Below are 15,187 nucleotides of genomic sequence, written 5' to 3'. Positions count from 1 at the left end.
TGAAACTAAATGAAGCTATTGTACACATTATAAATACTTGTAAGAAACAAACCCATTTTTTGATACCCTTTTAATAGTATGCCAAGTGTTTTGTGACAAAAATTGTTTATATTTATTTTAAATATTTTTAATTTCGTTGTGTTTAATGTAAAGTTGTTATTTCTGTAAAAAAAATCTCTGTGTTGTTGTGGATATTAAATTATAGTAACTAAAATTTCATTTTAAAATGAATATTTTCGCTTGGTTGACCAAAAGGGAATTAATTTTTTTTGACGAGGTTTGAACTTATTCAAAACGATGGATGATTTGCATATTGTTTTTCAAATTTTATTTTTACATGATTTTTTATGTTTGATTTTGATTTGTTTTTATTTTCAGCCGCCAGCAACAGGCGGAGGTGTGGTTAAAATGTCATATAATGCATTACCGATGCTTGCCAACAATTACCTTCATTCCTCTGGGGAAGTTGCCTGCCAATATCCCGCCCTCAAGCCATTCACTGAAAATGGTCTATTCGATTTTGAGCGATTAGCCAAATTCTTTGAATCGAACAAGTCTGAGCGTATCGAAGAGCATCGTCAAATTTTGGGACTCGCTATTATGGTGCAGTTTATGACAGAAGAGGTGAGTTGGAGCGAGTAACAAAAAAAAAAAATGTAACGAGTAGCGAGTAAGGAAGCGTGAGAAGAGAGAGAAGGATCAATGGTAGGATTTATTTTACTATACACAGGCGCCAGGGATTTATACCTAAGATATAGATAGACCTTTAGACTCCTTCCGTTGTGTATGTGTGTGTGTGTGTGTGCAAATGCTGCAGCCTTTTTGATGAACTGAAAGTTCACATGGCCATTGTTGTCCACACATGTGCTCTCGGGGGTATACGGAAGGGTCACCTGCTCTAATAATTTACAATAGAAGGTTTCGTTGTGCCATTGTTTGAAGATATTTGTCTTAAGCTCTGCTTAAATTTGAGCTAATTTTGTTTAATTGTAACAGAATGTCCTAAGCCACCTGGGATCACTTATTGTTTGTCCTAATTAAAAACTGAAATGGCACGAATGAGATGGTCAAAACCATCAGCAACAGCAGCAGCAGCTGCTCTAGAGAATCCTGTTTTCCTTTTTGTGTTTTGTTGAAAAATTTTGGCAAACTGCGTGAAAGCCTTTCTCTGGCATCAAATGAAAGGGTGTGATCCTTGGTACGAGATTTTAATTTTTCACATTATTCTAGGCATATGGATTTTAACATATGTCTCAAATAATATGTTTTCCACAAGGTGAGAGAATTAACACAGTTTGTGCTACGTTTTCGTTAGGGTTAAAACTGAAAAAGAACAAAAAAGAAATATCTTTTTACAAATAATGAAATCCAACCCAAACTACCTGCCATACTTTTGCAGACACCTCACCCTCATCTTACTCTCTCTTCAATCCCTATTAAATATCAATAAACGAGATCATAAAAATTTCGCGACAAAACATTATTTTAACATTTGCATATAACCATTTTACTTGGTAATGGGTCGGCGGAGTCATCTTCTCGACTCTCGAGACATCATTGTAAATCGATTTATGATATCCGTCTCCTGACTTTTCAACCACAAAATGTTTTCCGCCAAAATGCTTCATCTTCTATACATAACACAAGTAGTAAGTAACTCTACTTAGGTAGCAAATGTTTCGCAGTTTCCTTTTTTTCTCCTTTTCCATTCTACTGTTGGCATTTTTTCCAATATTTTCGAGACAATTGCGTAAATCCATTGGCTTTGTTCTGTAAAGAATTTCCATTGCTTGATGCAAGAATGCGAAATCTAAATCCTTGCACTGTATTTCAGCAGCAGAAGCAGCAGCTGTTTTTGAGCATTGTCCATCGATGTCATTTGCAGTGTAGATTTATGCAATTTAAAAGAAAAGTCAAAGAAGAAAAGAACAATCTATTGAAAATTCCAAAGCTACTAACTGGTATTTCTCTATGGATTTAGCTTACATAATACATAATATTCGGAAATAACATACAATAGATTTGCTTTTAAGTAACTGACTACTTAGTATTCATTGACGAAAAGTTCTACCAAATCATTTTCGGAGGATTCCTTTTCTTTTTTTAAAATACCTCATCAATTGTTCTAGGCTAAGGTGCATTATGTGAAGTCTAACTAAAATTTACCTGAAAGTTATACTTAAAATTCCTTCAATCTGACTTGATTTATGAAACACTTCTACTTTTTAATGGTTATTTTTATTAGACATATGTATATTTGATGCTTTAAAAGCTGTACAAAGAATTAAATTCTATTCCAATTGATATATAACTTTTTGATATCAATTATCTACATATTATTTCATTAAAACTGGAAAATAGATTCTTAAATAAACAGGATAAATTGTATGAGGACTCTGTCTCCATACAAGCACTCTATCATTTACATTTCTATAATTTTTGTACACTTGTTGGAGACCTGTTTAAACATCTGTCCAAAAAAACGAGTAAAAAATGTTACTTAAGTACATCTATTAAGCTGATATTTAGATTGTGTTCATCGATGGGACATTTTTTCAAGTCTTTTAATAACAAATTAAATTGAAGAATAACTTTTTATACTTTACCTTTAAAATACAAAAACTTCCCTATGGTGATAAAATCAACGCTTACAGGTTTAGTCAACCCAAAGATAAGCCCTTTCTAATCTCAATTTTTGTCTTAAATTAAGTCTCTTAATATAAACCTTCCACAGTTTATCAACAGGCCCAATAAAACACATACAATATATCTCCCTAATTTTATTCGATTCAGTACTACAGTTCTAAGACTCTTGTTGATCAGATATATAGTTTAATTATTCAATTTAATTAACAATTAACAATTCTTAGAGTCAGTTCAGATTTTACCTGTTGTCTTGAAGAGATGTTTAGAATTCTATTCTTGGTCTAACATCTTAAAAGTTTCTTCTATTCACTAAACACATTTCATTGGGGTTCTTTAATTTTTCTATATTTCAAATAAAACCATCTAAAAGGAAAACCAAATTGTTTGTTAATCCATAAAAATATTTGGGTAACTTGCAGTAGTAAGAAAACAAGCTACCATCGCGCTACTATGTACGTTTCCGATGTTGAGGGATTTGTTTCGCTGGAATTTCAAAGATCGCGCAACCAAGGAATTGTTTGTTTTTCAATATATTTTTTCCCACTAAAAGCCTAAACTGATGTTGTCGTGCATAAATATTTATTTAGATGTGATCCAGTGAGATTTCGCAGTTTGGTGTGAAAACCGACGGCAATGAAGGAAGAAAAGTGTGTAAGGTATTTTACAAGGACACACTTAGGTCCCAACAAAAAGGATCAGGGACTCGCACGCGTGTACCTTTAAATATTTTTATGAGGTGAAGGTCAACTATTGCTGGAGGCAATTCAAAATTGTCATACAGTCAAAAAGGATTACATGCAGACAGAAAGCAATGTAAAACTAGTTACACTAGACACTTTAATTGCAATGCCATCATCCATCCATCTCGACTCATCAGCATGCAAAAACAGGTAGACAAAATCAAGACCGACCGACGAAAAATTGTCGGGCGAAAACTATTAATTTAGTTTGGGACAGTTTGGCGTGGTCTGACAGATCAAGAGTTGATTCGGTCGTCGACTGAGTAAGATTTGTCTGTATTGTAATTAGCCTTCCCCGTTCCACCACTCGACACTCTTGAGGCGCCACACCCAAAATGTTTCAATGTGGGCTGCCAAATTGAAGTGTTTTTCGAGAGATGTAGAGTAAGACGCCCAGTTTTGCGCCCCACTTTTCTGAAAAGGAAACTAGGAGGCAAAGTAAAGACGCGCGTGACCAAATGTTTAGAAACCACATGAACTTGGCCAAAAAAGATCACTAAGCCTTACCAGGAGCCACAAATCTTGTAAGGCGTAACCTCAGGCAGCCAATAACGCCCCCTCTATGGCCGAGTCCACACCCACTTTGCCTTTTGTTTTTTTCTAAGCACTGGGGCGGCAGTATATCCGTTTCTATACCCTTTCTGTTAGTATCTATCCTCTCTGCATGTGCATCCTGTCTGACTACCTAAATGAGGTGTCCTCCTACCTGCTGGCTATAAAAACCTCTACCGTGTCCTAGCAACGCATCAGTCTACTTCAAGTATTCGTGTTCAACACATCAGCGCGAGCAGAACCAAAAAATTTGTGTAAAAATGTTTGAAAATCTTGTCTTTACCAACGAGAATATATCGGCCGAGACTATGGACTTTGATTTAATCACTTGGTCAGTGCCTAGCACGCCAACAAATATTAATTTTATGGATCAGGGCTATCAACAGTTTCAGGTATGAAAATTATAAAATTTGCCTACTTGAGAAAATAATTTTGTGGTACTCAAAACGGCAAAGGCAAAGATGAGATTTGGAATTTCCACGGTTGTGACCTTCGGTCCATTGTTTTAATTGGGAATTTCCCTATGCTCATTTGACGTGTATTTGTTTTGTGAAAAATAATTTCTACTTGAAAACGAAATATTGTTTATTTTAATTGAGAATGTTTGACAGGTAAAAATAATAACTAAATTTTTATTATTTTTCTTATATTTATTTATAGCTGGATGCCTTTGCCTGCAGAGAGACCAAAGATCAATGCGCCCGTGCCAAGGGCACACTAGATGAGACAATTACTTTGTTACAACAGACGCAGCGTAGCTGCAAGGACCTGCGTCAGGAGTTACACAACAAGGATCTAGAATGGACGCAGCGTGAACAGGAAAGAGATCATTTGCAGCGCAATCAATTAAAGCAATGTAAGTAGAGATAACTAGAGACAAAGACAAGGGCAGAGAGATTAATTTTTCGAAATTTTTGCAGCCGAAGAGAAACTTTTGGAAATGCAAATGATTGCCCAGGAACGTTTTCAAGAACTCAAAGCCCAAATGGCTGTTAAAGAGGCAGAAACTAAGCAAGCACAAGAGGCTTATCATACGGAGATGAATCATAAATTAAATCTCAAGCAGGAGCAGTTAACATCTGCCGAGGAGAAAATATTAAAGCTACAGCAACGCATACAAAATCTGGAGACTCAAGATCAGGAGTTGCGTGATGAAATTAGTCGAAAGGAGAAGAGTCATGCCAGTGAATTGGCAGCCAGTGCCCAGCGTGAGGAGGAACTGCAGCAAAGGGTGAGAACTCTTACCAAGGAGCTGAGCTCACTGAGTGCCAGCAAAGAGAACAATGAACGGGAACTGAGAGATCGTTTGGCTCTGTCAGAGGATGAGATCTCCATTTTGAGACACACATCACAGAGACGTAGTCCAAGTACCAGTCTGCCCGATACCAATGCCGAACTGAGGCGTCTAACCAGCGAGGCTGATAGCCTGCGTTGTGTATTGGAGCTGAAGCAGGCAGAGATATCCACACTAACCAAAGCCAATGAGGATCTCAGGCGGGAGAATGATGAGCGCATGCGACTGAGCAGTCGTGTGACTTTTCTTGAAGCCCAGAATGAGATGCTGCGCACCGAACTGGACACCAAGACGGAGAGGGAAAAGTAAGTAGTCTTTACTCTAGCTTTTCCTATGAATGATTTCTAATTTACCTTAACTCTCTCTATCTCTCTCTCTGTTCAGATCATTGCAATTGAAAATGGATGAGATGCGTAAAGCATACGATCATGAGAATATCAAACGATCCCGTCTTACCTGTGACAAAGAGGTGCTGGAATATCATCTGAAGCAGCGGTCAGAGCGACTGCAGCAGGTCGAGGCTAAATTGCAAGAGGTCTCTCAGGATATTGGTCTGCACTTAAGCTCACATAGCCGCTGCTCGCTGGGGCGCAGCTGTGGAAATGTTGAAGATGGCGATGCCATCTCATCGCCACCTTCGTCGCCTGTGATCAAGGGAGTGATCGAGCGCAACGAATCGGTTAGCTGGATTCTGGACATGGATGACGATGTACCCAAAGTGCCAGCACCCAAAATTGTACGTAGGGCTGGCTCCTTGCGCAACACTAGCGAACGTAGCCCCACCCAGCGACGACAATTGTCGATGAGTGCCACAACAAATGGCAGTGCCCACCATCATACACACAATGGCGCAGGAGGTGGCTCTGGAGCTGGACCCAATCCACTCTCGCAAAGCATGTCGGCGGCGGCTTTGCTGCGTAGCAATCATTCCATTTCAAGCGACATTGAAAATGGCGTTGGTCAGCCGTTATCTCGTACTAGATCCCATTCAGTATGCATCAGAGCTTCATCATCATCCTCTTCATCTTCGGATGCAGCAGCAGTAGCAGCAGCGGAAAACGAGAATGGTCGTCGTCAGCGCATTGAAGATGAGGAACTGCTAATGCCCGAATGGAATGCAGATCTCCTGTGCTCGAGTTCACCACAACATCAAACGGATATGCGTCCGCGCTCCTCCACCATGAAATTAACTCCCCGTGATGCTAAGCTTTCCAAAAAGTTCCAGGAGATTCAAGAGTCTGCTGGCGAGGCCATGGTCTCCGGTGCCAATTCGGAAGATGAAAGTTGCTCAGCCTCATCGGAGGAAATGATGCGCAGCTCCTCAGCATCGAGCACGACATCGGGTAATGGCGTTGGTTGTGGTGGGGGCGGTGGCGATGCTGGTCGACCCAAGCAACCACTTTCCCGCATGTCCATTGAAGAAGCTCTACCCTGCACACCGATGGAAGTCAGCTGGTCCGAAGATGCCGCCGATGCGGCCGATGTCGATAGCACGGGAGCAACTCCAGCCGCCGTGCGGGCATGACAGCCGCCAGGCGATGTCCACAGATTGGGAGGAGGCCACGGCATGGGTGTTGGCTATGAGGAACGTGCCGTTATCGAGCAAATAGCCATAGCCGAGACAGCCGAAGAGGCCTATGAGTTAACCGCCGCCGACGCCTATGCCCAGCAAGAGGAGCCGGTTGCGGACGATGATGATGATGATGAGGAGGAGGAAGTCGGGGATGAGGATGTTTTAGAGTTGGAATTGGAATTGGCTCTGCAAGAGGAGGAAGAGTGCGATGAGGATGATTTTGAAAATGATGACAGCTTTTAAAGCGTGTGCAGGTTTAAATTAATTGATGAAATATTTATATATATACATATAGACAGACAAACCAGATACAAAGAAAATAAAAGTAACTATTACAAAATTTTGATTTCGATTGAACAGAACTCGTTTCTGTATGTAAATAATATGCATTTAGCATTAAACACTTTAAAAATTGATGAAAAAAATTGAAAATTTAGCACACAGCAAGCGGATCCGTCACAGAAAAATGAAATGAGAAATTTTTTAACAAAAAGCAAGCCAAGAAGCTGCTAAAAAGTAAAATGAATGCCAGGCTAAACCAAGTTTAGGGTCAAAATGAGTATAAAATATACTATCTATATATATATACATATACATAAAAATAATGTTTCAAACTATACATTTATAGTAATGGTTAGCATTTAGCTGAAACAGTATGAATATTTGCAAAAACACAATAACAAAAATGATTAAGGAAAACAATGAATGAAAATTATATTACTTATACCAACAACAACACATTGGATATATATATTATAAATGTGTATGTAAATGTATTGATTAGCGATAAATATCAACAACAAAAATATCCCAAAAAATATTGTAAACTCTAACCGCAAAACTCGCTGATGATATTCTGCCCCCTTCCATCTCCTCCTCTCTTCCCCTCTAACTCACTTGATGTCCTTAAATTGAAGCCCGCTAATTAAAAAATTAAAATATATTATATACATTTAGAGATGATTGTCAAATAACTTAAGCTTTAATTTTTGTCTACTCGTATTTATTATTTAGTTTTTAGATGCTCCCCGCCCCCCATAAAAGTGTTAAAATTTAAGAATTTATAATTGAAGATATAATGATATATGTTAGTTTTTAGTTTACATATATAAATATTTGTCTTAGTTTTAGTCTATCTAAATTTAGTTGCAAATTATGTTACCTTCTCTACTATATATATCTAATCTTTATAATTTTTTTTAATTTCACATTATATTTCTGTTATGTCATCGTATTGAAGATTGTATCTAAACACACAAGGAAATTGTTGTGCAAATTGTTTAACATTCAGCATTGTCATTAACTTTTAAGCGATGTTATTATTACTTACTATATTATCTACTGTTTTCATTCTGTTTGTTTTTTTTTTTTTATTTTAACTATGTGTGTGAAAAGATTTCCCCCCAACAAAAAGAAAGGCATCGTTTAAGCGGGGTGTAAAAAACAAAAAAAAAAAACTAAAAACAACTTGAAGCAGCGAAATAAGATCCCTATCAAATATTTTTTGCTAAATAATTTCAAAAACTTAAAATAAAAATAGTAATTGTTTCAAAAACTAAATGTTGAGATGTTTTTTTAATGATTGGGATGGCACAAATAAGTTATAAATAATAAATAAATATGAAAAACATTTTGAAATGTCTTGTGGATTTACAAATAATTAACATTCAGTATTTTTTAAATCTAAAAAAAAGTAAAAGAATGTAAGGGGTAATTCATTTGTAAGTATTAATTGGTCTAGCATATATTTCTAAAACTTTTACAATTAGTGTCGATTTTTTTTTTTAAGGGAACAACCTACAAAAAGTAATACGATTTGATGCTGAAAAAGGTCAAAACAAATCCAGAAAACATTGAAAACTACATTATTTAAATCTAATTACTCTGTTGTTTTGAAACATTTTTGTTTTTATGAAAACTTTTGTTTGCCGACTTGAATTCAATAAGTAAACAATACGAATTTTTTTTACCTTTTGTGTTTACTGAATTTACTGAATAATTTGGTTCGCCCAGGAGTTTTAAAACAAAATAGTCATTTGATATACTTACTTAATTTTGATGTAATAAAATTTTATCTGCTTAAAGGGTTTTATTAAAGAAATTTTTAAATATTAGAAAAAAGAACCGAATTAATGGAAAACTCATTGTTAGATACAAAATATTTTCGGCGAGGGTCCGATCAAAACAATTAAAGTGTTCGGCTTAGTTATTTCAATAATTTACAGTTTTGCCAAAATTCCACGACTACTTTGAAGACTCATTAGTTGGGGGTATAAAGCAAGGGTGGGCACGAAAATTTAACTTGGGAGCCAGAGCATCAGCAGCAGAGGCTGGGCAGAGAAAAAGGTAATTTTTTGGTCTCGACGCACACAAAAATTTGTGTGTCTCGAGTTTTATGACGGGTCATAAACGACCTTTTTTGGGTCGAGCGAGCGATCGTCGTCGAACTTGTAGGCAGAGGGACGGACAAGTACCGAATTTTACTGGGAGTGGGAAAAAGGGTCGCGATCTCGAGCTCGCAACTTGTAGGCAGAGGGAGTGAGGGACAAGTAAAAAATAAGGGTTGTTTTGATGAGTGCTCGAGATCGCGTTCCTTTTTTCCCCTCCCCGCAAAATTCGGTACTTGTCCGTCCCTCTGCCTAAAAGTTGCGAGCTCGAGATCTCGACCCTTTTCCCACTCCCCGTAAAATTCGGTACTTGTCCGTCCCTCTGCCAACAAGTTGTGAGCTCGAGATCGCGTTCCTTTTTCCCCCTCCCCGCAAAATTCGGTAATTGTCCGTCCCTCTGCCTACAAGTTCGACGACGATCGCTCGCTCAACCCAAAAAAGGTCGTTTATGACCCGTCATAAAACTCGAGACACACAAATTTTTGTGTGCGTCGAGACCAAAAAATGACCTTTTTCTCTGCCCAGCCTCTGCCGGTAAAGAGCCACGGGAGCCAAAAGAGCCACTACGTGCCCATCCTTGGTATAAAGAAATAATGAAGTAAGTAAGTCGTCTCGCCGACTTAGGTATACCATACACCAGTAAAGCAAATATTTCAACTTTATTAAACAAATGCATTTTCACATGCTTTTTACAAGCATATCTTAGTATCTCGCTCACTCAATCATACGAGCACCCAAGCGCCCCCACCAGCTGACGGCCAACTCCGGCCTTATGGAAAAACGTTTATATGCATAACTCGACTGTTTTTTGTCCGATTTTGATCAAATTTGGTATTTTGCTAGATATTAGTATTAAATTTAAGTGTGCCAAATTTGATTGCATGAGGTAAAAAAATACGGGAGATAATCAAGTTTTTCAAATTACGGGGGCGGAAAAGGGCGTGGATATACATACCAAATATGGTGTCTCTAGCTGGAATAGTTTTTGAGATAAACGCTTTTTTTAAATTGCGGGGGCGGAAAGGGGCGTGGCAAAAATTTGAAATAAACTTGATCACTCTACATACTACACGAGTCTACATACCAAATTTGATGGCTCTAGCTCTTACAGTCTCCGAGATCTAGGTGTTCATACGGACAGACGGACAGACGGACGGACGGACAGACGGACGGACAGGTGCTTCAATTTATGTCAATTTATCAAACCAACCAACCAACCGAAATATATATGTTTTTTATTTGAAAACAATAAATTTGGTTTGGGTATAGGATTGATATAGATCCCATACTAAATAACTTTATCAGCAATAGCTTATGCTACAGGTAAAGAACTTAGTTGACAACTTCTTCGATTAAGCATCCATATGAATAAGAACCGATGTGTTTTTAGGAATATAATTTGACGAAAACATTTTTGAAAGCATTCTCTGGTTTTGTCGAATCCCTTAATTGGACCATCTAATACTCTTTCTCAAAGAACATCTAATACTCTTTCTTAAATACTGAAAGAACATCTAATACTGTTTCTTATATGAAATGATTCTTCATAAAACTAGTTCAGTATGGCGTAATTCAAGTATTCTATAGTTCAATTCTTTTAAAATTCTGAACAATTTCAAATTTCAAGTACTGAAACTACTGAAAAAAAGTTTTTATATAAAAGAAACTCTTTAATTTTTGATAAGAAAATTTAAAAAAAAACAGTTTATTATAGAATCTACAACTTAAGATTAGTTAACAGCCTGTGTTTTAGTTTTTTTTATTGTTTTCAAACATTTGGGAGAGTTTGAATTTCTGTATTTTGCCGGAAGTAGTCTTAGGGAATGCATCGATAGGCACCACATATCTCGGCACCTTAAAGTGGGCAATTTTACCCTTGGAATAGGCACGCAAAGCTTCAACTGTGAAACTCTTGGGATCAACATCATTGTGCAGGCGGACAAAGGCAACGATTTCTTCACCCAAACGCTCATCGGGAACACCAATGACCTGAAATCATAGAGAAAAAGTAAATTTTACTCATTTTAAGTTTACGGAAATCAAGTTTCTACTTACATGAGCCTCCACGATCTGCGGATGAGCATTGAGAAAGTCTTCAACCTCTCTGGGAAATATGTTTTCACCGCCTCGAATGATCATCTCCTTGAGACGACCCACAATGCGACCATAGCCATCCTCTTGCAATACAAACTGATCGCCAGTGCGAAGCCATTTATCCGCTCCAATTGTCTCTTCGGTTTTCTCCTTGTCGCCATGATAGCCCAACATAGTGACATATCCCCGTACGCAGAGCTCACCGGGTTGACCAAATGGCACACAATTGCCATCGGCATCTACAACCTTGACCTCTACATGATCTTGCAGATGGCCAACTGTATGAAGGACACTTTCCTCATCATCTCCCGGCAGAGTTTGGAATATCACAGCAGTTGTTTCCGTCAGACCATAGACACTGCGCATGGACTCAACTCCGAGCACTTTCTTCACATCCAATATGAGCTGAGGCGACACTATGGCTCCTCCAGTGATGGCCTTCTTAATCCTGCCCAGCGGTACTTGCAGTTCACGTTGTGCACTAACCAAATCCACATACATTGTGGGCGTGCCATGGATAACAGTGCATTTCTCTTTCACAATGGCGGCCAGTGAGTCCTTGGGACTGAATCCAGCTGCAGGCAGGACCAAGGTGGCTCCCTTAGACATGCCAGCCATAATAGTGATTATCACTCCAAAGGCATGGAACAAGGGGACTTGAACACAAATTCGTTCGCCTTCCAACTGATTGCGATTGCCCACATGAATGCCATTATTTACGAAATTGTAATGGGAGAGCGATGCAGCTTTCGGGTTGCCCGTGGTTCCCGATGTGAACTGTATATTACATGGCAATTCTGGACTGATTTTCGTTTGATACTTGCCAATCTCCTCCTGCTCGGTTCTATTACTCAAATCCAGGAGGTCATCGAAACGTAGGGCACCCTTCAAGTGAGTCTCACTATTAATGATCACCGAACGCAAGTGAGGAAATTTCTCACTTTTAATTTTACCTGGCTCGGCATCGGCTATTTCTGGGCATATGCCACGTAGAATCTCGTAATAGTTCTGCGATTTAAATATCTCTGGAGCCACTATAGCCTTTAAGCCTACCTTGTTCAGGCAATAGGCCACCTCCGGACCCTGAAAAGCGGGATTAATGCCCACCGATGTGAGACCAGCACGAGCTGCTCCTAACATGCCCAGATACCAGTGCACATAATTTGGAGACCACAGGCCCACAGCATCGCCTTGTTGTAATCCCAGCTTACGGAAGCTAGCCGCCAGACGATCAACTTCGGCCAAAAGACTCTTGAATGTATATCTCTTGCCCTCATGACAGGAGACAATTGCCTCGACATCACCATATTTACTAACAGTCAACTCCAATTCCTGGCCTATATTACGATACACCAACGGTTCCTTAACCACATGATGCTTGTGGCTAATGCTTGTAGACAGGGTAGTAGATAAACTAAAAGAAGGAGGTTTAAAAAATTAAAGTTTAATGTTTAATATAAATAAAGATCAGAAGATTCTGTCATAGACAGATAAGACCTATATAGAAACTTTAAAATATGTATAAAAAACTATTGAGTTCTCGCTGATTTAGGCATAGAAACCAACGAAATATATTGTTAAAGTGAAGACTATCATAACATACAACAAGTTTAAAGGTTATATCCTTACAGATATGCTAGTAGGTTTTAGTAATTTGTAAAAAGTTCATAGTACTTTTGAAAACCACTTGCATATAATCTTATTCCTCACAAAACTGTTTAAATACCTCTTAAAAGCTTTCTTAACTATTCTTATTAGAATATATGTAGTATCGGAAATAAATAGCCGAACTTCAATTAGTATATATATTACTTTAATATACTAGTTTTTTAATTCAACGCATCATTTCTTATAACATCAAGAGAGCTAGGAATAGGCCAACTATTCTTTTTAAGAGATTTGTTTGCCAAGAGAAGAATTTATTTATAATTACTATTAAATCGCTTATTTGATCACATATCTTTCATTTAAGATTTACCTAATTTTTTCAAAGACGCAATTTAATATTTATCCCGAAATATTTTAGTTTCTTTTATCTTAATACCCATTTGGTTTTTAAAAACGGTGTTTCTTTAATAATGAATAGATTATAATCTATCTATCTATAATCTATCTATCATAATGATATTATATACGGATGATCTGATCCTTTTATTTTGCCATACCGCTAACAAAATAAACTTAATTTTGAAATGTTTACTTCACCGTAAAAAAACTAAAAACCACTTTTTTACAGATGTCAAAATTTTGATGTTAAAAAAGTTTCCGACTATTTCTGTAGGTAAATAAAATCTGATACAGAAAATCATATTTATTTTTTTTTTTTTTCATTTCATATTTAATTGATTTTTAGAATTCTTAAGTAAATGATTTAGTTTAATTCTACATTTAATTTCATTTCACTTGAACAAAAACGTTTTTATTTAAAATCTAGCGTTGCCAGATCTCTCTACCATATTTGTGTCTTTGCTTTTATGCAGGTGGATGGTTGGTGTCTTGGCTAAATTTAGATTTTGAGAACATTTTACAAACGAAACGTTTGTGCGGGTGTTTGTGTATGGATGAAGCTTTTTTGTAAGCATTAGAACAGATTGTTATTGTTTTATTTATATCTTTTGTGTGTGTTTTTTTACATTTTCTTTTGCTTCTTCTAATTGCAAACGTTCTTAACGTGTTTATTAAGCCCTTAAATCGGGAAGTTTTTCTTATCGCTACATGATATTTGTCAAGTTTAATAAAAATTAAAGAGCGGAAAATTTTGGAACTTTTTTCTATTAATTAGATGACCAGCATTTATTAACAGAATTCTTGATTATAGAAATTAATTTATTTTGCACCTTTTGCTGGGTTATAATTTTGACACTTTACAATAAATTGTGGGCGTGGCACAGAAACAAAGCGCCCATGAATGGTGAAATTGTAGAAATTTTGCACGACTGTACCACGTAATAGTATGGAATAATTTAGAATCTCGAAACGCACATATACTTATATATGTCTGTATATTGGATGTATTACGTAACTTGGTCACTCCACCGCCGACCCCGCCCCCTCTTAGCCTTATCAGATACTTAATTAATGTATTAAGATATCTGTAAGCTTATCATTTCAACTTTAGATAGTCATCTTGATAATTTTACTCTACGAGGATGCCTCAGGGACATTCAAGGACCTCATTTGTAATTTACCTGCGTAAAGCATTAATCTTGAGTCCTTGCTTGAGCGCATATTTGGCCACCAATTCCAGTTTTTTGTTCAACATTCTCAATTGGTTTTTCAACTAGTTCTTGTATTTTTATCCAGAGCTATTTTCCTTATTTGATTAGTTATTAATTATGTGGCATATTATGTGCACTTGTATCAGAACTAATATCAGAATTTAGTATGTATTCCAATGGGCACATCCGACCTTTGCCAAGTTTAAGAACGAACTGAGGCCAAATGCAGCTGAGAGCGAAACATTTTTGTTTGCTCCCACAATTATCATGATCAAAGTTATCTCATTTTCGTTTTGTTTTCGTTCTCTCTATTATCATTCTCTCTATTTGTTATTATTCTCTATAAAACGTTCGGTTTGTTTCGCCTATTCTAATGCCAGCACGTGTGGTTGGTTCTATGGTTTCGGCTGGCCGGCATCTGTTTGCCTTTTCTTTTGCGGCATTCTATTTGTTTTTTGCTTTTGTGTTTTTGTTGTTTGTTTCTCATTCCCTACTTGGGTAGAGTATGTTGGGGTATATTGGCACTGACCAACGTTTTGTCATATTGTTTTATATGACAATTTTCATTATACTTTTTTTGGTAAGATATTGCAAATTGTCAAATGAATACCTATAAAATTTGATTTTAAATTTGGAATACTTTTTTCTATTCAAAAACTTAAAAAATAAAACAAAAATAATTC

At 37.1% G+C, this 15,187-nt stretch overlaps 2 protein-coding genes across 3 annotated transcripts; one reads left to right on the top strand and one right to left on the bottom strand.

Annotated features, from left to right (window-relative positions):
- The first annotated feature begins 211 nt into the window (after positions 1–211).
- LOC6642708 (GRIP and coiled-coil domain-containing protein 2) lies at positions 212–6,897 on the top strand. Of its 2 annotated transcripts, XM_047010782.1 has the most exons (5): positions 212–277; positions 379–624; positions 4,599–4,794; positions 4,859–5,537; positions 5,617–6,897. In XM_047010782.1, exons 1-5 carry the CDS (start codon positions 227–229, stop codon positions 6,755–6,757), a joined length of 2,313 nt encoding a protein of 770 aa, XP_046866738.1. In that variant the 5' UTR covers positions 212–226; the 3' UTR covers positions 6,758–6,897. The 2 variants fall into 2 exon arrangements, with proteins under 2 accessions (XP_046866738.1, XP_046866739.1); XM_047010783.1 differs by lacking the exons at positions 212–277; positions 379–624 and adding an exon at positions 4,138–4,330.
- A 3,988-nt stretch (positions 6,898–10,885) lies between these two features.
- Positions 10,886–14,717, bottom strand: LOC6642228 (medium-chain acyl-CoA ligase ACSF2, mitochondrial). Its single transcript, XM_002064712.4, has 3 exons — positions 14,475–14,717; positions 11,248–12,700; positions 10,886–11,181 (listed from the first exon to the last, which is right to left on the bottom strand). The coding sequence occupies exons 1-3, from the start codon at positions 14,546–14,548 to the stop codon at positions 10,942–10,944; spliced, it is 1,767 nt and encodes a 588-aa protein (XP_002064748.2). The 5' UTR covers positions 14,549–14,717; the 3' UTR covers positions 10,886–10,941.
- Between the last annotated feature and the right edge of the window lie 470 nt (positions 14,718–15,187).

The sequence above is a fragment of the Drosophila willistoni genome (genome assembly GCF_018902025.1).
Source record: "Drosophila willistoni isolate 14030-0811.24 chromosome 2R unlocalized genomic scaffold, UCI_dwil_1.1 Seg167, whole genome shotgun sequence".
In the NCBI taxonomy this organism is placed as follows: domain Eukaryota; kingdom Metazoa; phylum Arthropoda; class Insecta; order Diptera; family Drosophilidae; genus Drosophila; species Drosophila willistoni.
The sequence above is the reverse complement of the archived record's forward strand: the minus strand, read 5'-3'. Positions and strand labels throughout refer to the sequence as shown.

Coding starts and splice junctions, on each gene's coding strand:
- LOC6642708 (XM_047010782.1), top strand. CDS start 227: ATGAATATTTTCGCTTGGTTGACCAAAAGGGAATTAATTTTTTTTGAC. Junction 278..378: donor AATTAATTTTTTTTGACGAG/GTTTGAACTTAT, acceptor TTTTATTTTCAG/CCGCCAGCAACAGGCGGAGG. Junction 5,538..5,616: donor ACCAAGACGGAGAGGGAAAA/GTAAGTAGTCTT, acceptor CTCTCTGTTCAG/ATCATTGCAATTGAAAATGG.
- LOC6642228 (XM_002064712.4), bottom strand. CDS start 14,548: ATGTTGAACAAAAAACTGGAATTGGTGGCCAAATATGCGCTCAAGCAA. Junction 12,701..14,474: donor AAGATTAATGCTTTACGCAG/GTAAATTACAAA, acceptor TCCTTCTTTTAG/TTTATCTACTACCCTGTCTA. Junction 11,182..11,247: donor CGCAGATCGTGGAGGCTCAT/GTAAGTAGAAAC, acceptor CTATGATTTCAG/GTCATTGGTGTTCCCGATGA.